This window comes from Xenopus tropicalis, chromosome 8, assembly GCF_000004195.4.
Source record: "Xenopus tropicalis strain Nigerian chromosome 8, UCB_Xtro_10.0, whole genome shotgun sequence".
NCBI classification, from domain to species: domain Eukaryota; kingdom Metazoa; phylum Chordata; class Amphibia; order Anura; family Pipidae; genus Xenopus; species Xenopus tropicalis.
Window position 1 is genome coordinate 42,182,191 of NC_030684.2, and position 24,788 is coordinate 42,206,978.

The following is a 24,788-nucleotide window of genomic DNA, read 5'->3' on the forward strand; positions in this document are numbered from 1 at the left end:
GTGCAGGGCAGCAGCACATTATATTTTAGTTACTTTTATACACTTTCATTTTTTGGTGTTACTGTTCCTTTAAACGTATATTGAAGCAGTAGAATTGTTAATGAATCTGATAAAGTGAGTGTAGGACTGGCCAGACTGGGCATGACATTGACATAGTTGGCCAGCTTAAAAGTAAATTTCAATGCATGGACAAACAATCTCTGTTTTGTTTCAAGGGGAGGACATTGCTTGGTAGCTCAATGCACAGAATGTCTTAATGTCCTATATATATTGTTAATGGGTGAGTGCAGAGGATCTCTTGTTGTTGTCACTGAGGGACCAGGCCTGGTTTGCAGTTCCAGTTCCAGTTTATCCCACACGTATTCAGTTGGGTTGAGGGCAGGTCTCTTTGCAGGCCAGTCAAATTCAGCACACCTATTCTGTATGGACCTGGCTTCCTGCACTGGGGCATTATTGTTCTAAAACAAGAAAGAGCCTTCCCAAAACTGTTGCCACAAAGTAGGAAGCACAGAATTATCGAGAATATAATATATATAATTTTACACTATTGTCTTGAGGTTTGCGTTAACTGGAACCTGGATCCCCAACCCAAACATTACTGTTGGTATTATACATTCAGGCAGGTAGTATTCTTCTAGCATGCCAAATGGTGAAATGCCATTTCTCACTCCTGGGGATGTGTTTCCACGGTTCCAGAGACCAATGCAGCCAAACAGCCAAAACTGTGCAGGTTTGTTTGTCACGGATCACCCATAATCCCACACTACCTTTCCATAGTTTTTGTGCTGAAATTGCTTCAGGAGAGAGTCTGGACATCAGCTGTGAGTGTTCCAACTGGGGACACATTATAGATGGAATGTCTAGATAGTTTCTGCCATATAGTGTATATTCAATTTGGGGTTTTTAATAATTTTCCCTCTTTCCCAATCTGGCATTTTAGTCGCTGTGTGTAGTAAGTTGAATTGTGTGTGTGATGTGATTTAATTTTGTTTTCTTCCCTTTATTCTGGTATGCAACTGTTTGCCCAACAGTCAAATAACTGAATTGTGATTTCCCGATGTAAGTTAAAAATGAATAACAAGTGATTACTTTTTAAAACATTAAAACTGGATGTTTATGTAAACTTCCCTCTAATATTTAGTTATACACATTTCAGCGCTAGATACTAAATCTTATTGGTATCTGCTTTTAATTACCATATAATATAAAGTGTACTCGCTAACTTCTGATTCTTATTTATTAGTTTTTGTCTAAATATTTAGTCTCAGGGCATTTGGTAGAATTTGGAAAGCTAATAAATCTGCCTGCTACATTTCCACTGAGTTTTTATTTGACATCATTTTGCTGTAGAGAAGTATTGGAAGCTATTGTTATTGAAGGATCAAACTTTGTATTTTCCTAGTGCCCAACACCTCCTGAGATTAGATCCGTCTTGCACCTTATTATGTGTGTGTTTGAAGTGTGAAAGGAAAGAGGACACATATAGAGCAAAGTTACAACTGCAAGTGTACAACTCAATTGCCTGGGGATGAGATGGCATACACAAAGCACAGGGTTCACACAGAATCAATAAAAAAAGAACATAATCCAGAGAGAGTGGGCTTTCACCCATGTGGCATCTTCTGTGGAAAGGTTTGATGTGTCAGCTGAGTCACAAAAGGGCAGGATTTGGAAGAAGTCTTTTACAGAGATAGGAAATGTACAAAGGTAGTAATGTGCACAAACTATGTGAAAAAGGGGTTTATGTTCAGAGAACCGAGAAATCGGGAAATAAGAGACCACAGGTGGTGTTAAGGACAAATAACAGAAATGAAGATGGCACAGCAGGTACGAGACTATGAGCATCACGAAGAAAAAAGTAGAAGGAAGCACAGTGCCATGTAAACCAAAATCAGCACCCACAGAAAATAGGAAAATACCACAATAGAGAAAACGAGAAACAACCTCAGAAGAAAGAAGGGAAAGAGCTGTAGAAAGCTGAATACACTATGCATAATATAGGGCAAATGCTAGAGAGAAAAGCTCAGTGCTGGGGAACAATGAAATGAGAGAGAGTTACATAGATATTTAAGGGGAGCATCTTGTAGGAAGTATCATGAGATGAGATAGACTGAGAAACATATGGCATAACATAATAACAAGTAATAGGGGAGAAAGAAGCCACACAAGGAAAACAAAGTCCTGGGACATACAGAGTGGTGCTAAAAAAAGAACAGAGACTAAAGAGAGTATTAAACATTTAACAAAATTGAAGAGGAGAAATGCTAACAAAAATAATAAATACAGAAAAATAAGTATGAACAAACTAATTCAAATAGTAAACACCTAAATCATCAACCTTTTCACTACATTAGTTCAGGTGTGCAAAACAACCATGACATTTATTACAGTTAATAGAATGGCCTGTGGCTGTGTGCAGTCATGGTGCTTCCCATAATATTAGAATAAATACACCTGTCTCTATAAGGTCATTCCATCTGGCAGTGCATTTCCAGCAAGGATTCAAGCGTGAATACCAGAGAGCTTTCAAAAAAACTCAAGGATGGAGGATCAGAAAGGTATCCGTTCAAGGGACACATTATAACGTTTCAGAAAGCATCATCTGAAAGCACTAGTGCACAGCCATAATCTCCAATATCAACATCCGTTATATAGTGCAGGTTTCCTGCATTTTATACAAATATTGGAGTTTTAGATCCACAACAGGATGACAGAAAAATTCATTGGGTGATACCAGACTGGCCACGTCCATTCTCTATCCATTTTTCTGTCTCTAAAAATCTCTAGCCATTTTTCTGTCTCTTTCATTCAGCAGTATTGGGTTATTCTCAATAACTGTTCTATTACCTAACATAATGGGCAGCAACATTGAGGGGTATGTCTGCCTTAATGCGCTACATGGCAGAAGCATCCCTAACAACAAGCTTGAAGCTGTCTATCATTTTTTAATTACATTCATTCACTTATATTATCAATAAAAGTTTAATTCAATTCATTCACTTGAAGAAGAATGAGGGAGTTATTTGCCATTTTGTATGGTATTGTAATTTAAATCAAATTCATTTCAACAGACAAAATAGAAAAAGGAAAACTATACAAATTAGTATTGTTAACATCAGCTGTATGGCTCTTGGTTATATGCTACTGATCTATTTGACACCAAAGCCTCATCCAACAATGGCTTTTCATATCCACATTAAATTCAATTAACTAGTAAATCCCAACTCATGAAACATCACTGACATTTCCCACAATAAAAGTTAGCTCTCAGACATACATTGGGTTTCTTTTTCTCTACTAGCAAATAGAAATCATGTGAACATCAGTCTTCCCACCTGCCTTAACCTCATCCCGCTTAATTATTATTCTTTATTTACATACCATTGACATATTCCACAGCGCTTTACAGAGATTATTCATCATTCACTCAATAATCAGTTTCTGCCCCAGTGAAGCTCACAGTCTAAGGTCAGGAGTATGTTTTTGGAGTGTGGGTGGAAACAATATTACCCAGAGGAAACCCTCTTAAGCATTTGAATCCAGCCAGATAGTGACCTGGCTGGAATCGAACCCAGGACCCCAGCGCAGCCAGACAGCATTTCTAACAGTATTTCTAACCACTGAATCATTTCTTGACATGCTTCTCACCAACTCACCAGGGGTACATCTTCTCCTCACATCTTCTTAACACACAGTGACCAGGGTCACAACCATGCCACATACTACACCACTGAGAAATGCTGAGCATCTTGCCATCATAGCCAGATTTGCGTTCTTCTCACATTACACCTGGGGTAAATAATTTATTTTACATACTCATGTAAAAGGGGCAACTAGAGTGTTATGCTTTATTTTTCATAGTTGTAAATCACATTCTTGTACCTTCCATAGCTAAAGGGTGAAGCTTAATCCTCTTCTCTTTAGACACAAGTGCAGTAGCCAAATCACAGCCCTTATATGCCCATGTATGAAGCACTTGCACCTAGCCCTTCCAGTGCTGCTATCTGCAGTAAGTACAGGGTTTCCTGGTGCATTACCTCCCCTGGATCTCCGGGAACCTAATGACCCGAGTAAACGAAAGGGAAGAAGGGCATGACTGAGCTAGGAGGACAACCCCTTCCCCCCCCCCAACTGGATATCTTGTTACAGGTTGAGGGCAAGAAAAGTAGAACCTTACCGGATGTGAGCTCACCAGTCTTTTCAGCGGGCAGGAGGAGCAGGAGCCATCAGCATCCCTCCCTCCCTAATAGGTGGGAATCAATAGTCGCAGTGCGGGGGGTGGGGTCGACTTTGAGCCCCAGAGGAAATTAAAAAGGTGCAGTTGGAAAAGTGAGTGGGTAACTGGGTAGGCCTGGGGTCCCCAGGGAGATGGATAATCCAGAATGGGACTTGGATAGCAGACAGGACACAGGCTCTGGGCCTGGGCTCAGGGTCAGACCTCTCTGGAGGATATAAGTTATTTGACTGTTGTTTAATGTTTGGATTTACAAACAGTTTAATAAAAGTTATGGTTGTTTATATCTCTATATAATTGCTGATTTATTTAAATAATTCACAATAAACAACTGCGGCCTTCTTTCCCCAACTAAGTTGTCCTTTGCTTTATTGTGGGCACAGGGGGAGGGTAAAGGGGCACAACAGGCTCGACGCTGCATTAGTCATGGCTTGTACATTCAGAATAATGTGTAGCTATTGGCTTTTTGTGGCTTCATATGTGCTGTCTACCTCTCACCCTTCCTATTGCAGCTCTTTCAACACAGGTAGCACTGCATACTGAAAGAGAAGCAACTTTTTCAACTCCATTGTGAATGTGCAAAACGTTCCTCTACTTGGCGGCCAGACATACACACCATTGAGGTAAGGTGCAAAGTGCAAAATGGAGCAGTTTTTTAATATTTTCTTCTGAAGCCTCTTCTGCCTAGTGGCTTTTTTATACTAAGTGGGGCTCAACTTCTGACATGGCTTGCTCAAAGTTCTGCATTGATTTCCAGTAGGTACAATTATTATGGAATCAATGTGAATAAATGCTGGATTTTGGACATTGCTTTGATATTTTGTACTTAGCACTTCGCCCCTGCCAATAAAAGGAAGCCTAATACCTTTTCAGGTATTAGCATATAAAGAGAGACCACAACAACTCCATAGGCACTTTGCTTGATTCTCTCTCTACCCAGCTTATGAAGTTAGCATCACAGGGGAGCCTTCTCAAGAATTGAATTATGGGAGATAGCCTTAGCCTGCCCATGAGGTTGAGTGTTACTTATTTAGCATAAAGAAAAAGTGCAAATATATGTTTGTTGGTACCATGTTATTGTAGTAAGTAGTCAAGATGCTATGGAAATATTATAAATCCCTAGTGTTTATATAAGATAACTGCACTTTAATAAGCGTATTTTGCTACTTTCCAATTGTTCTGTTGATTGGCTGCTTGTGATATCTCTCCTACTTGCAACGCAGCAGTAAAGAGTTACTGAAGTTTATCCAAGCACAAGTCACATGGCTAAGCGCACCTGGGGAACTAAGAATATGTCTATCCCCACGTCACATTTCAAAATTAAATATAAAATCATCTGTTTGCTGAAATGGATGTCAATGCAGGATTCTACTGGAGGAGTGTTATTAACTGTGACTAAATCCATTTTATTGATGTTTAAACAGTAAATTAGTATGCATACAAAAGCTTTGGATTACTACTGTTTGCTTTATTAGTTTGATTATCTGAGATTACTTGAGCATTTCATAGTAATTTACTCCTTACAAAAGCAAGGGATGAAAGGGGAAATAAAACATAGCAACCAATCAGCAATTAGCTTGTATTGGTTTACCATATTCAGATTAATGAAAGCAAACATCTGAGTGGCTCTTGCTTGCTGAGTGGTCTATGCTTGCCCACTTGTTCTCCCTGCATAAAACAGAAACTACATATAATCTCTTATAACCAAAATGCATATACTATTCTCTGAAAAAATGAAGAAGATGGAGCTGTCAGTTGTGGTAAATCCCGCATTATTTATTTCTGAGAAATGAGTATTAAACTCTATTCCTGCTACTAGTGCATCAGCAATACATCCTGGGTGATGAGCTTTAGACCCCCCCTAGCAGGCAAGAGGTTAATGTAGCTAGATTAAATCACAGCTCACTTTGAAAGGGAAACAGACATATTTATTCCGTCACAGCACAAAAGGAAGAGGCACACTCTATATATGTCTTCCAATAAATGAGAAAACTGCTCCTTGGTTTGAATTAACATCAGAGCTGCCACAGATAATGAAATAGCCATGGAACAGAACAGCGGGTAATGGTAAACGTGCTGAAAATGATAGCATTCTTTAAAAATGCCATATAGATGATAAGCAGTTTCATAGACTGTACACAGGAGCTACCAGGTAATGCTCAGTGCATAATAATGCCATGCCCAGTATGTAAACATGGCTTTTGCAGTATGGGGATTTAGGGGGAATAATTCCTCTGTTTATCATTAGTATATCCAGCGATGTGTATTAGTTCTGTAAAGGAACCAGGATTTCCAGTGACCATTCTTTTTTCCCTATTGCGTGATCGCCATTAAGGAGATACTATCACTTTGTTATTTCCTTGGATTTTACTTTACTTTATCCATTTACATACATAAACCAAAAGTCTAACTTCCAAACATTAATATTTACTATATTTAGAACTCTGAAACTAGGAACATGAAGCACAAACCTAACTAAGAAAACTAAAATTCCTGGAAAATGGCACCAGTGTCAAGGCTCCAGACATTACAGAAACCAGTTCTCTCAGTATTGTATAAATTCACTCTAAATGAATTACATTACCTTGTATCTTGAATAATTGCTCCTATACACCAGTGATAACCAGACTTTTTCCAATGAAAGTTCCCTTACAGCCCAGCGGCTGGTCAGAGGCCACACAGGTCATAGCCATGTTATAAACATAAGAAAACATTGCTTAAATAATCATTTAACCATAGTTCAAATGCATCTAGGCTAGCCAAAAAGCATGGAACTATTTCACCAATACTGACGGACCTCTAGGGGAATCTAGGAAATCTAGCATTCTTCTGTAATTTCAGCTTTAATTGACCTTTAGGCTGGGAGGGATAGCATCACAGTTTTGGACCCACTGCCATATACTGTAGTTAAGGCATGCATAGAAATTGCCCATTCTGTACTGTCAACCTTTCACTGTCTTGGAACCTTTTACCTAGCCAGTCATCATTTGTCAACAGAACACTGGGAATCCCTGAGCTACCTCAATTTTATAATGCTGCACTTCACCAGGGAAAGAATAAGAGAAGCCTTATGACGTCTGATGGCTAGTTGCTTGGCTGCCGCTTCTACTGAGCTATTGTTAAGAAGTCACTAGGTTTTTGCTCTGAGTGACAGCATTCTGCAGAGCGCTGCGTGACACGCTAATCAGATATAAGTGGAATTACTTGAATAGCTAATAACTAATGAAATAGCATGGGGAGTCCTGCATTTTCTTTCTATGATTTTCTTTCCATGATTGTCATCTTTCTAGTTTTAATACTATTGCAAGTACTTCCGGTAAATAATACCCAAGATTTTCTGAAAATGGTCTAAGTGGTGTGTGCATATATTTAGTAACTATATATGTTTGTGGTGTGAAAGTCCTATGTATGTGTTTATGGTGTGTTTAATATGTTAGTGGTGTTTGAATGGAGTGTGTACATGTAACTATTGTGTACATACTGTATGTGCTGTGTAAGTGTTTGTGGATATGGGGATGTTTTGTGTGTTAATTTTGCTAAAGGGTCAGGTTTAAAGTTTAAGAGGAGTTTCTATAGCATGGATTGTGCTCTAGGTGGGGCTATTTTTGATAGCCAAACATGCTCAGTGGGAATGGCTTCTGGTCCAGGAGCGTTGGGTGGGAAGTCGGTGTGGATCGATAGCTAATTTGTCTTTATCTAGATCTGTGACCGGTCAATTTGGTATTAATTCTTCAAGTGGTTTGATAGTGTGTCCCTTGTAGAAAGTGTTGGCTCTTTGGTGGTGGTCTAGGTTCCAGCTCTTTATAGATGTAAAGGTATAGTCCCAGGCTAAAGCTTGGGTTGCCTAAAACTGGCATGTGAAGCGTGGGTTAGTTAATCCATCGGCCATCAGTATGTCTATAGAAATAATTCCAAATTCTTTTCTATTGTGTTTGTCAAGCAAAGTGAACTTCACTCACTCTACAGTCTTGGAATTACATAATCACAGCAAGCAGGCAGGCGTCGTTTTGTTGGCACTGTTATTAAGGAAAGTTTGTAGCACCCCAAAATCTTTTTTATGTGCCAGAATGGGGGACCTGATGCCCATGCCCATGCACTGGTTACACAATTAGATGGTGAGGAGGGTGGGGGAAAGTGAGTGCTAAATGGAAATTAAAAGTAATTGCCTGCCCTGCCTCTATGCCTATTTCATAGAGGCGGGGCAGGCAATACAAGATTAACAGGAGGGATTTTTAAATGCATTCATAATGCATATGGATGTGGTAATAAAAAAATGAATATGGATTTAATGTTTAATTTGAAAGGGACTTAGGGCCTACATAGTTACATAGGGTTGAAAAAAAACCATCAAGCCCATCAAGTTGAACCCTTTCAAGTAAACCCAGCACCCACAAACCTATATTGACAAGTATTGAACAGTAGATATTAATATCACAATAACCTTGGATACTGTGCTTGTTCAAGAACTCATCCAAGCCCCTCTTATAGGCATTAACAGAATCTTCCATCACAAGCACTGAAATACCTTAAATTAATCCAAGAAGCAGCAGGGAAAGGAAAGACAATGATTAAAGAGAGGCTGGTAAATAAGAAACCAACATAACAGGTATTTGCCATTGCAGTAAACACTGCCCAGGACATGGCTGCATTGATGAAAAGCACAACAGTGCTGGACTATCCCCCCAGGGCATTCCATGAAAGGGCCATATCATTAATCATTATTATGCCAGATGTCTGCGCACCTCCAATGTCCATCTCCAGTTCCAATGTTCACTTATAGATCCAATAAAGTCAACTGCACAACAATAACACATTAAAAAAAGGAATGCATGTGTTTCCCCTATGTGCGTACAGACATTTACACTCACATACTGTATACATACACAGGAAGCCATCAATATGAGCATACATACTTGCCTTTCATCTGCACAGCTTTCTCTGTTGGAAGAGGGACCCCAAATGTTATACTCCGTGTGAGACCCAATGATTTATAACCTAGCATTCAGCTTACCATCTGTTATTGTACTGCTACCTGTGGTTTAATAGCAACTGGAGGCTGCATGTTGGATGTCCCTGATTCTTTGGGTTAATTTATAAAAGAATAGAAACCAGCTAACTTTTTCCCTTTCATTAGTCTTCAGTCAATCGATCAGAGTTAACTGCTGACTGGTAGCTATGGATTACCACTCCAGTGTCTTGAATTAGCCCCACATCACCTTATTAGCCTTATTAGCCATTGCCCTATTAGGTACACCATTCCATAGCGTGTACAGTGTGTGTTAGTGGATTGTTTCCCCCATTCATACAGCCATTAGGGTGTAGGCTGGTGTATGGGAACACCCGTAAAAAAACAATCTTGCTCCATTTTTCACAATAAGGAAATAATTGTATCCTTCTGAATAAAGTGACTAACTGCCATCTATACACTGCTGCCTGGCATTTGTCTACTGAATGGGCATCATAAATCATGTGCTCTAGATCTGTTCCCTTGTGTAGGGAGAGCAGTGACACGGGATTATAAAGCAGCCACAATAGATGTAACATGAACACTTCACAACTCTGTTATCTTTTCGCTCACTTCATACCGTTATTATCAGGGCAGATAAAGTAATTAAAAAAAAAAAAAAAAGGTCAATTAGATTTGCAACTTGCGGCGCTGTAACCACGTCAGGTTTCCTGTTAATTTCATTCAAGGATTTATAGAGATGAACTGCTCGTCCTGATAATTGTTTAACATCAATGCATACATGTTTATGTTGAACAGGACCCGGCTGCTGATTCCCATGGGCATAAATATTTATCAGGCATGCTATAAATGGAAAGCATGCATGCAGTGATATGTCATCCCATGTACACACAGATTAAGGATGTCATTATAGCACTGAACCGCTAATTAGCCGCAGCCCGTCAGAATATGTCAGTAGGAGATAATCTAATGGTGAACTCTGCTTATTGGGGGCATTAGAGACAAGTACCATTGATACCTTGCACCAGTACTATCTACAGGTGTATGTATATTTCTTTCCCATTTGTGCAGAATGTTTCATATTCATACATTAGACCCTCTGGGCAGGTCGCTGTGAAACATGAAGGAGTGTCAATACTTTTCTCGACTTCCAAACAAAAAGTCAATCAAGGAAACAGTAAGGGTGAAGACACACGGAGCTACTAGTAGCAGCTACTTTTTCATGGCTACTAAACGCATATACTCTGCCATAGACAATACTGAGAATTGCCTCTGCTAAAACACACGTAGAGAGAATTATCAGTAAATGATCATCATTGTGTATTTTAGTAGCTGCTTATAAGGTTAATTGCTTCTGTGGGTACCTGGATATTTATCCAATGGGGGAGGCTTGTGTATATATGATTATTGGTACAAATATTGGATCTATTATCCAGAATGGTCAGGACCTGGGGCTTTCTGGATTAGAGATCATTCTGTAATTTGGATCTCCATACTATAAGTCCACAAAAAATAATTTAAACATTAAATCCAATAGGACTGTTTAAGGATTAATTGTATCTTAGTTGGGATCAAGTACAAGTTACTGTCTTAGTACAAAGGAAAAGGAAGTCATTTTTAAAAATGAGAATTATTTAATTTAAATGAAGTCTATGGGAGATGGCCTTTCTGTAATTCTGAGCTTTCTGGATAACGGGTTTTTGGATAATAGATTCCATACCTGTACTCCAATCATTAACCATTGGATTTCTGCAGTTAAACCCATTATGTGTTTATGTGGGGGGGGGGGGCAAGCTGCAATATAATTTATACATTTTTCATGTTAACTCAGATTAAAATGTTTAAAGAAACCTTAGTTAATGGACCAGTTGCATATTCACGGAATATTTAAAGAGAGTAATACAGGGGGAGTGTAGATAAGGAATTCCCATCCCATGGGAAAAATCTACTATGTAAGAACTGGCCATTAACCCCAGGGACAGGAGTAAACAAGTTGGGGCCCCCGGCAACTGCAGGATGAGGCAAGGATTAGCAACCTGATTAAAAAAATACCCTTATTTAAGAATTACAGTTGAACAATTACTAAACAAAGCGCAAGGGGCTTATTTACTAAGATGCTGTAATATTAGAGTGCATAAACCCACTCTCATCCCTCCAGATATAAATCCAGATATAAATCATTGTGGGTGAATTTGCAAACACCAGTCTAGCAATAAGGTATGTGTGGCAGAAGTTAAGCAGGTAAATCCTGAACCTAACCCATGTAGTGACCTGCCAAATCCTTAAGGAATTTAAATCAGATTTATATTGAGAAAAACTTCAGATCTGCAGATATTTTCATTTTTTCTAAATGCCAGTCTTCTTTTGATAAGGGAAGAATCACTAGTGGATATGTCCACATAAAGTGATGGTGTCAGCGAAAAAGTAAACCTTGTACAGGAGAAGTAAAAAGTGTGATAAAGTATCAAAGGACTGCCCTAATTGCCCTTAGTTTATATAATACCAAAAAGTTTATACAGCATTGTCCCTGCCCCAGTTGAGCTTACAATCTAAGGTGCTTATCACATTCACCCAACACATTATAACAGGAATCTTATTCAGGACCCCAGGCAGAAGTGCAAACCACTGAGCCACTGAGCTGCCCACCAGTAGTAACTAGTTGCCCATAGTCTATGGTGCCAAATTTGTGTCTGGGCCCCCTTATCTCCCACCACCTATAGTACCACCAGATTGTTAATCTCAGCATTCTCTTGTTGTGATTGTAACTTCTGCACCCGTACTGGTGAGGGGACCCAAGACAAAATACCCCGTGAAGGGCCCTATTGTTTAAAATCTAACCTAGAGCTGTCCAGCTGTTGCTGAAGTACAACTCCCAGCCTTTATCTGCCCAAGGGTGCCAAAAGTTTCTGTTTAAAATCAGCTGAAAATAGTGGGGACTAAAAACCACTCTTCAGATCCCCAATAAAATCTCTAAGGTCTTTAATACACAATGTGATATGAAAGCCAGAAATTCAAGTGGCTTCACAGAGCGATAAGGTAGGAACTACCACATTCAAATAAACTCTCTCAGTTCAGCCAAACATATATTATAACACAGGGCAAACAGAAGAGATTTACAATGTAATGGACACGGTACAGGTATGGCCACTGAAGACATGCTAAATTAGATTCAAAGTTTAATGACATCTTTTTACATCATGGTGTATGATACATAAATACTGTATGACATTGTCAGCCGTCCCATAAACCATATTCCTACAATGGTAATTTCCCTCTAGAGCTTGCAGTTTTAATAAATCATAGCATCCCCTATCCTTATTTTATGACCATTAAGCTACGAGAGAGAAGTCACTGCATATATAAGTGCATAGAGATGAGTGTTTGGCTATAATGTACAGCTGCCACTGACACACTTTCATTCATAATCTACTCTCCTTGTGAAAAATGATCATTCCCTTTGTATAGAGAGCAAAGCAAATGGGACTTACCTGTAGCTGACAGGAGAAGGGGAGCAAGAGAGAGCAGGAGAAGCATCCTCGTGTCCGTATGTGAGCTGCCAAACTGCACTCTAGGACTGCAGGGAGTAGGAGAAAGGAAGGAGGAGGGGGAGTGAGGAACTAAACAAGCCCCTTCCCTACTAACAAGCAGCTCACCCACCACATAGGGATAGCAAATGCTTCTATATTCTACACAGCCCCTGGAAGGCAGCAGGTAGGGAAGCCCCACTAGTCTCCTCTGGCAGAATATCCCCTCTCGGGAATCAGATGTAGGAGTATAACAGCATCAGAAATTAGATACTACAGTATATGTATTATTCAAAGATTGGGAGCAGTCCCTAAGTACAGTTTGATAACTGTGTCACATCTTTGTGAGTGTGAGCTCTGTGGGAGAAGGACTAGAACTGCGCTAAACACACACTTTGTAATCCCTTGAACTCCACGGAGGTCTCTAACACCCTGTAAGGAATATAATAGAGACACAGTGAAAAGACATTCTCAGCATACAGCGAGCTGGTCAGTAAGTGCAGCTATAGATTTGGCTAGTCAAAATATACTCCAAAATGTTACAAAAATGAACAGAAATGACATCTGCACATGATTCATCAGGCACAAGGGGCCTGTGTCTCGTGATGAGCAAATCTGCAGAAAAATTCTGCAAATTCAGCAACAATTTTTTCTTACATGCATAACTTTTTTTTCCTCACTCCCAATGCTTTAAATTCAATGGGTGTTTTCTCTCATTCCTACAGGGTGACTTTTTAGGTGGCAAATTGTTTACAAACAACAAATGTTTATTTGTTTTATGTGTATGCACATTTTTGTCACGGCAAATAATCACCAATGGTGAAATACGCAATTTTGCCACAAATCCATGCCTGGGGAAAAAGATTTGCTCATCACTACCTGTGTCTATTGATGCAGGCTGCTGCGGGAAACCTGGAACTACCATCTTCGAGGTGCTTTAGGGTTCTCCTGTGTCAACAGGGCAACTGTGCACAATTCACCCAGATTGGTGGGGTACAATGGCACTTAGTGGCAAGTCCAGCAAGCGCAACTTAGACAAATGCTGATTCCTGCAATGACTGCAGCAAAAGTTGCGCTAACTAAATGAAGACAGCATCAGTCTTTCTTGCCACCTGAAATAGGAGGAAAGAGTAACATGTTTTTTTCCCAAAAGGTGTCTAGAAAGGCTGACCCACAAGTTTTAACCGGGGTGGTGGAGCCCTATTTCCCACATGATTGTAAGCTTCATCCATTATTCATTTCATTAATTAAAAACATGATCATGATTTTAAAAAATAATTTTTTGCTTCGTAAAAGAAAACATAATTCTAAGTCAAACTCCAGAAATAAAGAAGCCCAGCCACTGGCTCCATTATTTTCTGACTGGGAGAACAGAAAGAAATAAGCAAACACCATTTTTACCTGCAAATTCACTTGTATATAACTTTAATACCAGATTTGTAATTAATGAATATTGGAAAGTTATAGAATTACATTTTCTTTCATTATGCATTATTGGAAAAAGCAAAACAAGAATCCTGTTTCAGTGAGCAGAAGGAAAGGAATATCCGTGGCGCTGAAATCCTGCTCTTAGAAAGCCTGTCCCAGTAAAAAATGACATAAGCCATAACCATACTTCACAGAAAGACTTAACCTGTAATTCGTGAGTGCATGAGTGTAAAATATTCATGATAAATTGGCCCTTGAAGCTTATTCTGTATGATCTTACTGCAGCTTATATAAACAGCCTTGAGAAATACCTTGCATACAAGGGGACAAATATATGTACCGTAGCTCTGTGTTTCATTCTTTCGTTCATTTCTCTTTATTTTGTATTAGTCTCTGGATTTCTTATTAAAGCTGAAGATAACAGCACCAAAGGACCACAAGCCTGGAACAGACCCTCACTATTTGTACACAGGAGCCTATGGGGAATCTACAGACATCCCTAAAGCCCCCAGCTTCATCGTCATTTATTTATACGGTGCAAGCAAGTTATGTTGCACTTTACATTCATTTATAAGGTCTTACAATAAGTTAACAAGCAAGGGTTGCAGCATAAAAATAGTATGAGAGGGCCCTGCTCATACGAGCTTACGACTGAAAGAATCACAGTTCTCAGTCCCATCTCAGCCAACCATTAGTGGGGTACCCTTGGCTTATTCTCATTTCACTTCCTTAGGATGGTGCTATGGTTCCATTTATTTCTTTGATTGACATTATTTTATTTCTCAACATTCAGTACTGGATATTTAGCAGGACCCCAAAAATGTGCACCCCAAGAAATGTCCTCCTATTTACCACCCAGCTTTTGGGATTCAGAGATCCCTAGGTAAACAACAGTTGCACCCTTAACTCTAGAACAGTCTCCTTGGCTAGAAATAAAAAAGCAGCTCCAGATGTTATTTAAAGAGAAATATTGATGATTATCTCAGCTCAGTGTATCAGGCCTGTCACATTCTATTGCAGTCGTTGTTTATACACCTGAATTCTCTATTTTTTTCTTTTTTGGCTTTGCATGATCTCTCCACATAAGCTATGAGATGGATTACAGAAATATGAAGATGTCTTTTAGACAATCTGTGTAGTCTCAAAATAAATCCAGCAGTATGGCAGATGGCCAAGTTTTTTTTTTTTTCATTTCTCTGCATTGAATAATGATTTTTGCTCATTATTTGGGAATCCCAAGCCAAATGCAAGGGATTCTCTATGCATAATAATTAAAGCCCACCCTCTAAAATATGGGCTCCTGGTGCTCTGCCCTAGTCACACAGATTGAATGAACTGTGCCAAAATCAGAAGGGATATTTTCCTATCAAAGTTGAATGCACAAAACAATTCATTAACATTGGACATATGCCAATTTTACAATAGATTTAGACAGGCACTCAAACTAGATCCCGCAGAGCAGTGGTCTAAAGGTGGCCACACACGTGGCGATTTTAGATCTTTCGTGCGACCATCGGTTGCACGAAAGATCATACAATCTGCCACTAACCGTTCAGGACTGAAACGGCAGATAAGGAGGTAGAAACAATAGGATTTCTACCTCCTTCTGCCGATCTATGGCGCCTAATCAAAATCTTCTAACCTGGCAGCATCCTGCGGTATCGGTCGACTCACCGACTTGCCATACACGCACCGAATATCGTATGAAACGATTATCGGTGCGTGTATGGCCAGCTTAAATCTATTGTGGTATTGTTTGCCTCCCTAAGCTGCAGGTTTGGAGCAGAGCTCTTTTCAGCACTTTTTTCTTTCAAAATATAACTAAAGGATATGTAAACCGTTAAAAAAATAAATGTAAAATTGCTCAGGGTACTTTTTTTTCCATTTATTATTTTTTTTCCATTAAAATGCTATTAAGCTGTTTATAAAGTTCTAATATAATATATTTTGTAGCAACAGCGCCACCTGCTGGTCAGTGCCTTTGACTGTACAGCCAGAGAGAAAGATCAGACACCTCAGATGGCCTTTCCCATCTCATTCCTGAAAATAGCAACATCAGAATAGTTCTAAACTCTCTCTCTCTGGCCTTACAGTCATAGAAGCTGACCAGCAGGTAGTGCTCTTATAAAATTCATTATATTAGCAGTTAATAAACATCTTAATAGCTTTAAAAATGAAGAAATGTATTCATGTAAATTGCAAAAGTGCTTAGAAAATCTACATATCTTTTCATTGCTAAGAGTTCACTTCTGCAATTTACATTCATTGAATTTTAAAAAGATTTTATAATAGCTATACTGCTAATTTAATGAAGGCGTAACTGGAGTGGCTACTGCTGTTCAGCCCAGTGAAGGCCGGGGAGAACGGTAAAAGCTTATTTTATTGGTAATGGAAGCCGAGCAGCAGAGGGTACTCATGTCGCATCTCCATGATATTAACATATAAAAACTGCTGTCTGGATTAAATCTATATAAAAGAAAAATAACATAAATTGCTTACTCTTACCTCATCTTTCTATATACAAACAATAACAAACCTAACTTATTGACAGTTAAATAAGTCACTTACAAAGGAATAAAAAGTAACAAATAAAATGAATTAAAAAAACTCGTAACTAAGGAATGAACTAAATAGTGATTATTTATTTGAAAAGCATAATCTGTTGGTGGCTAAAGCACTAGAAAAATGTGAATATTTTATATTGCAAATGCTCCACACACAGATATAGGCCCAAACACCTGCATTTTCATTGCCTTCTGTGCTGGTTCATAAAGATTCTTGGAGAGAAAGATATATACCTTGTATGATTCTTCCAGTATCTATAGCACTCTGTATATGTATATGTATATGTATATAACATATAATAATGCACCTCCTATTGTAAAATCTAAGGACATTTTATAAGTCGACGAGAAGTTCCATGACCATTCAGCCTTGTGTTTAAACAGGTCATGGAACTGCAAGGTGACTTACTAATAATATCCTCATATTTTACAACCGAAAGTACATTATTTATTATAATACATAAGTTTCAGTGAGTCGTGTGACAGAAATTACATCATTAAGCACCGATTATAACTGATGACATCACTAAGCACTTAGCATATACGGAATAAAGTACCTTACATTGTAAAATATAAGGATATTATAAGTGCTTTTATACAGGTCATGGAACTCTGTAGGTGACTTCAAATATCCTCATATTTTTCAACAGTGGGTACTTTATTTATTATAATACACAAGTTTCAGTGGATCGTGTGACAGAAATGACATCACTAAGCACCGATTATAACTGATGACATTATTAAGCACTGTTTATAAGGATATAATTTACAGGATATTCACAATATATATTTTACATATTTGGAATCTAAAATTTTCCAATAATGGGTCTGAGCATATTAATATAAATAAATATAGTAGAATATATTTATACTTTATGAATTATGAATAAATATATATATATATATATAAGGATACTAAAATCACTGAGGATATATAATGTCATGGAACACCTGTGTGACTTCTAATATTCTCATATGTTACAACAGGGGGTTCAGTATTAATTATAATACAGTAGGACAGTGATCCCCCTGGCTCAGGAGCAACATGTTGCTCCCCAGCCCCTTGGATGTTGTTCTCAGTGGCCCCAAACCTGGTAGTTATTTTTGAATTCCTGACTTGGGGGCAAGTTTTGGTTGAATAAAAACAAGATTTTCTACCAAATGAAGCCCCCTGTAAGCTGATAGTGTGCATAGAAGCTGCCTAATAGCCAATCTTAGCCCTTATTTGACATCTCCATGAACTTTTATGATGCATGTGTTGCTCTCCAAGTCTTTTTACATTTGACTGTGGCTCACGAGTAAGAAAGGTTGGGGACCCCTGCAGTAGATCATGTGACAAATGACATCACTAAGCACTGATTATCACTGATGACATCACTAAGCACCATTTATAAGAATATCATTTATAAGATATACACAATATATTCTACATATTTGGAACCTGAAATTTTCCAAATAATGGGTCTGAGCACATTGCCTTACGGCTACTAAAAACACATAAAATCCTAATGAAAATAAACTAAAAGGATTGTTTTGTCTTTAAAATGGATTAATGCAGCTTAGTAAGCAAGTACAAGGTTCTTATTATTACAAAGTTTTCTTATTACAGAGAAAAAGAAAATCAGTCATAAATAAAGAACTGGTTGTTTTACTAGGGCTCTATAAGAAATGGAATGTCTATAATTTAGGGCTGAGTGAGAGCTGAGTGTGCCTGAGTGCGTATATATGTATGAGCTTGGGATATTCAAGCAATAGCATGAGTGATACTGAGGCACAGAAGACAAGCACACAAACCAAATATTAACCTATAAGTAGTATAGGACATGAACCCAAAGCTTTCATTTACACATACACAGATCACAAATTGTTTCTGAGGTGTTGGTGTCAGACTTGGATATGGAGGTTAGTCTGGGAACACTTCCCAGAAATATACATTGGGCAGCCCTCCAGCTCCTCAAATATCCAGCTCCTCCAGGCTCTTCATGTAACTGCCCGTTCTACAAACACACACTAGGAAATCTTTTCTATTCTAAGGGCTGTCAAATATAAGAATATCTGAAGTCACCTGACATTTCTGACATAGCTTCTGGTGACCAACATAAATGCACCTGTCTTGTGGCTTTTTATGGCTATGGACAGGCCAAATTAACAATTTTACATTATTATTATTATTATCATTAACATTTATTTATAAAGCACCAACATATTCCGCAGCGCTGTACAATAAGTGGGTTTCAAACATTGGACATACAGGGTACCATATAAAGCAATCAATAACCGATAGAGAGCCCTGACCAAAAGAGCTTACAATCTACAAGTTAAAGCGTAAAACACGTAAACCCTACTTTTTCCTACCATGTGTATAAGTTGGACACATCCGCCCCCCCCCCCCCCCAAACCATACCATTTGTATTGTATATATCCTCTCTGTTTGACAGCACCATCACATTTTCCTAAAACAAATAGCAGCTTTTACCCGGCGACCATTTTCACTCTGACATCATCAGTGACATTTACATCTGCAAGTAATGAGGAATGCAGGCTTACACAGGCAGAACTTACTTTAATAAAAAAAAGTCCTGCTTGGATTGTGCCCTGTTACATTTAAACTGAGCTCAGAACTGGTGGTTAGGGGAAAACATATGTTTCTCCAGCAGTGTGCACAGCTAGAGCAGAGTTTCTAGATGGCAGCGCCATCTCTTCATTGGCTGCTAGACTGGAGGGTGTGTTTGGTAATCTGAGTTGAAAAAAACTGAGTATGCTAAGTTAGCAAAGAGCCACAGTTAATTACTAAGGGAGGGGGCTGAGTGGAGTACAGGAGGAGAAGGAAATTGATTAAGGGGATGCTACAGCCTTACTATTAACCCCTGAACAACAGTAGTGACAAGTATTTAAAGACTTCAAAGAGGCTGTTAACAGATTCTTTTTTTTGTGGATGGTTTACATGTTCTTTAATTTGTTTTGAAGTTTTAGATCCCCCACTTGTTATTTGGGTATAGGCAGACCTTTGCCACAATAATCCCTTTCTTCTACAGGTACGGGATCCATTATCTGGAAACCCCTTATCCAGAAACGGGAAGGCCACCTCCCATAGACTCCATTTTAATTAAATAATTTAATTAATTTCTTTGTAATAATAAAACAGTACATTGTAATTGATCCGAGCTAAAATTTAATTAATCCTTGTTGAAGGCAAAACACTCTTATTGGATTTAAAGGTGTGGGAACATAGACAGAAGTCCCAAGGGCTGCCACCTTGAATGGCCCAGATCCCAACATCTGACTTGAATCAGGGAGCCACATTATACCTGCATTCCCTGTCATTATTGTACTCCCTTCACTAAGGCAGCAGGGCCTTGGGAGTACTAATCCCACTAATTTCTCCTGGTTGGAGCACACAACTGTTTTTTCTAAATAATCCTGAACTAACTCACATTCCTAGAAAGTGCTCTTACAAATGTATAACCTGCACACTTACTTACCATCATTCACTGGGTCCCTGCTCCCCAACTTTTATCCCTAGAGCTTTGGCTTTCCTCTAGGGCTCAGTGCTTCTGGGCCTAGTTGGCCCAGGCTCCCTGGAATACAACCTTCTGATGGAAAGGGGAAGGCCAAATGGAAAGTGCCCACTTCCTGTCTGACTCTATATTACAGTGTGCAGGAAGTGGTCATCCTATCTAAGGGCTAAAAAATGCACATATGTAAATAGGAGAATTAGTAACGTACGTCTGCATTGTAACAGCCAACTAGGAAGTGGGAAAAGGCCGTAGGGATTGCTAACCCTATGAGTCCCTACACTTAAAAACCCAGGTCCCATGCATTCTGAATAACAGATCCCATACCGGTATCTCTTTTAAAGCTGCCCTTGGCTCTTTGGTGATCCTTTCTAATCAATCACCTTGCCTAGACATCCCGGGCAGTTTGCCTAATCTAGCCAGGGGTTTAGCAGTGAAATAAAACCCACATTTCATAATCAAATAAAATAAAATATTCAAGGCTTCTGAATGTAAAATATATATAATATAGATTTTCAGCGTGTTTTGTTTGAATTCACATGTGTGTAGAAAGTGTGTAGGAAGTGGTTTGTCATGGGAATGTCAGCATCTCTGCCACTTATTAGTTAGTTTGACTAACCTATTTTAGTTTTCGATGACAACCAGTGTTCTGTACTTGTTTAACATCATTTGTAGGGACGGTTGTTGTGATGCTTGAGTAGGAGCCGATGATTGCTGTGAGTTATTTACTGTACATAGGTACTTACCTCCCAAGATGTTTGTTTGCAAATACATTCATAACAGTGGGATTTAGTTATTAGAAATAAATAAATACCGTACAGAACCAAGGCCAGGGGCAAGATAAAACCTCAAAACAAGTGCAAGTGACAGCAGTTCAAGACAGAACAAGATCAAAGCTATAAACGCAGCGGCACAACCTTTCTCTGATCCGGTAAGCACAATGCTTTGGGCCATATGCAAATACATCCAGATAGCTCCTTGTTAAATTGTCAACATATCATGCATGACAAAACATGGTTCATTTAGAATAGGCAAATATAAGACCACAGGGCCTCAGAACGATCTAATTGGCTAAAGGATGGCCATACACATTGTAACCTGCTTGTTTGGCGAGGTCACCAAACAGGCGGATCTGGCCCCCATATGATATCAGGCTAGTTGAATGAATTACAAAGGTGCATAGGTGCTGTTGGGCCAAGGACCACATCAGTGAGCCAACGTGGTGCCCAATCTGACAGGAAAAGCAAACCTTCCTGATTTTTGGCCAGGTATCAGTAAGGTCCGTCAGAGGTGCCCATACTTGGGCAGATAAGCTGCTGAATCGGTCTAAAGGACTCAAATCAGCATCTTAAATCTGTCCCTGTATGGCCACCTTTAGGAAAATAAGGGGCCAATTTAAAAAAAAACTGAGGAAGGAGTTTGTGTATATTAATGTTAACTTAATGTTAAGTGTTCTTTAGCCTTCTTCCCCCCCATCCCCTTTCTAGGTGGCAAGCAATTTACTTCAAATAATTAGTGTGGATAAAAGAAGAAATTGATGCCAAAATTGTCCTGATAAAGAACCCCGCCATGTTTTTAACATCAATATAACCGATCACCTTCTTCAGTTACGGATAAATAAGCCTGCGTGTGGAAGCCCAATAGCCCAATAATAGGATGAGAAACAGTAGGGCTCATTTATAAACACTGGGCAACTTTGCACCTGGGAAGTAACCCCATGGCAGCCATCATGTATTTAAAAAGCGCCAACATATTCCACAGCGCTGTAAATTAAATGGGATTAACCCTTGTCTTTATCCTAAAAGCCAGTAGAAATCAATACAAAACAAAACTAGGTTAATTTACTTATGCAAGTGCACTGTAGTGATGGACATTTTGGATGAAATTTTCCATACAATGTTTCTTCCCATTATTAAATATTCATATTTGCGCAGAGGACTTGTGTCTGACAAAATGTATGCAGTTGCATATGCGTGTGTCTTTTTATTTCCAATTACAAGAAGTGAACGATTTACCTTTGTGTAAACAGTTGTAACAAAATAATATATGGGTGATTTTACCTGCTATTTGGGTACATTAGGACTGCATGTAGTGATTCTCTGAGTTATCATGAGTCATATTACATTTATCACAAATAAGATACCTGGTATCTTAACTTCAAGGTAAATCAGCTTGGACCGAGTGCAAAAGTTGATTTATTTGGGGACTCCTGGGGGTTGAGTTCTGCATTCTTTCATGCACATGTGTGATTTGACAAATTAGGTTTCTGGTGCTCTGTTGGTATGAAGCTATCCGCTGTGGGAAAGCTGGTGCTATTTCAGCTCCAGGGTTCTACACTTGTAGCATGTGATTCAAAATACAAAGAGGGACGCACTGGTGCTGAGTGTATCTATACAAAAGTGCAAGGAACTTCTTTGGCTGTAAGTACCTTGGCAAAGGCAGGGCCACATACCTGCCCTTCTCCCCAAACTACCGGCCTAGAAACAATTACCACTTACAACGTGTCCTTCATGAATATTACAGTATATTGGCTGCAGCTATATTATATTAGATAAACAATAATACATAACCATAAATAACAGGTATATTATGACACTGTTAACTCTACAGTCCCAGGCAACTCCCTGACAATGGACCAAACTAGGTGCATGACAACTGTACCGGCCACCAGCTGCTTGTGCTCTTCAGAATGGTGGGTACACAGGATTGCATGCTTTGACAAAGGTATCAATATGTAAAGTAACACCTCCCAGTGACCTATCGTTCCATTGCCAGGAACCCCCTGCCCAGCTGTGACAATGGGCTATATTCCTTAAGCCCTTACCTAACCATGGTCCCAGAATACTCACCCTCCTGGGTCAACTTAAGGTGGCCACACACTGTAAGATCGACTCGCTTGTCAAAGTCGCCAAGCGAGTGGATCTTCTTCTGATATGCCCACCTACAGGTGGGCGATATCAGGCTAATTCAATCATTTGGTCCTAGGGCCAAATGATCGAATTAAAACGGTGAGCATAGGTGCCGTCGGTCCGAAAAGAGGACCACATCAACTAGCTGATGTGGTCGCCGATCCGTCGGAAAAATCAAACCTGCCGATTGATATCTGCCTGATTTCAGGACAGATGTTGGTTGAGAAGGCCTGACGTTGGTGTCCATACACAGGCAGATAAGCTGCAGAATCTGTCTAAAGGACCGATATCGCCAGCTGAAATGGCCCCGAGTATGGCCAACTTTAGCTTGTATTCCAGTAACCCCAGCCACAATTGTGACAACTTACACAAAAGGTAGCAAAGGGTAGGGTGGGACTTCTCTGCCCAAAATGGATGGCCCCCCCTAGTATTATACAACAAGTGCAGCTATTAACCCCGGCCTGGCAGTTGTGTCCCTCCCAGTCAAAAGCTCTCCATCAGCAATTGCTGTACCGGGCTTCTCTTACCGAGAAATGACTGAATTCATTCTTGCTCAGCTGCAACTTTGGTAATAAAATGAACCCTTGTAACTTTGTTTCAAATTATGTAACCTAACTCTTTAATTTCAATATGAATTCATGCTGTTTCAATTCAATGCTATATTTTCACTCATGGAAAGCTTATTTTAATGGAAGAATATGTACATGTATTACTTCAAGCTACATTAACTGTACTAAGCCAGGCAACTCTACCTAACCATAGCATAGTTAATCCATATTTATGGTAGTTCACATGTTGATAACAGCGACACCTTATGGAAGAACATATTAACAGCACTGATTTGAAAAATGTATATGATTTATTAATGAGATGCAAACTGTGTTAATGTTTTAGGATATATAAAAAAGCAATAAGAATAAACTGAAAATATTATTTCGTAACAGGGAAGCATGTCACCTTAAATTAAAATAAAAGTCAGGCTTACTATATTAATCCGTGACATCAGTAAAGAGTTTTAACACAGACGTGAAAGCTCTGCAGGGTGAGAGCTGATCATCAGCAGAACTATGGGGGATTCATGGGATTAACTGTGTGTACAGGAAACAATTCAGTTACCATGGGTTTAGAGGGGATGCATCACAAAAATATAACGGGATTAATTTATATGAAAATGCACAGCTTTTTACTTGGTCATAATTTATTTTTATTTCTGCAGAACAACATAAGGGAAAGCTAATTAAAGACGCCTAAACATGGTGTCATATTTACAACATACCTGCTGCCGGCACCATCCTGAGTTATTAAATGGCAGCCCCTAAGCAAAAGAGAAGACTGGTATGAAACAGACAATGCAAAGACCTCTGGGCTGATTTTATTAATTGATGTATTAATGATATTAATATGTAACACAGGGTGCCATTAAGCCCAAAGATAGCAGATGCTCTCTTCTCATAAAGCCCAGGGCATAACAAATTGTCTTATTCCCAATGTTTAGTTGTTCAGTTTTCATAAACATATACACAGAAACCCCTTTACAGTCAGTGCCAGCCACTGGATTCACTATACTTCCTGGGCCCTCCAGCAGTTGCAATGTCTGATTCCTTTAAATGTATGCCCCTGGGCATGGCCTCCATGTAGGATTAAGCAT

At 39.1% G+C, this 24,788-nt stretch overlaps 1 protein-coding gene across 1 annotated transcript in view; it reads right to left on the reverse strand.

Annotated features, from left to right (window-relative positions):
* The window catches only part of LOC100494508 (relaxin receptor 2), a 137,763-nt gene extending 124,949 nt beyond the window's left edge, over positions 1 to 12,814 (reverse strand). The window contains exon 1 of the mRNA XM_002938918.5: positions 12,689 to 12,814. Within this exon, the coding sequence (XP_002938964.2) occupies positions 12,689 to 12,734 (46 nt within the window). The 5' untranslated portion in view covers positions 12,735 to 12,814. The remainder of the gene's footprint in view (positions 1 to 12,688) is intronic.
* Between the last annotated feature and the right edge of the window lie 11,974 nt (positions 12,815 to 24,788).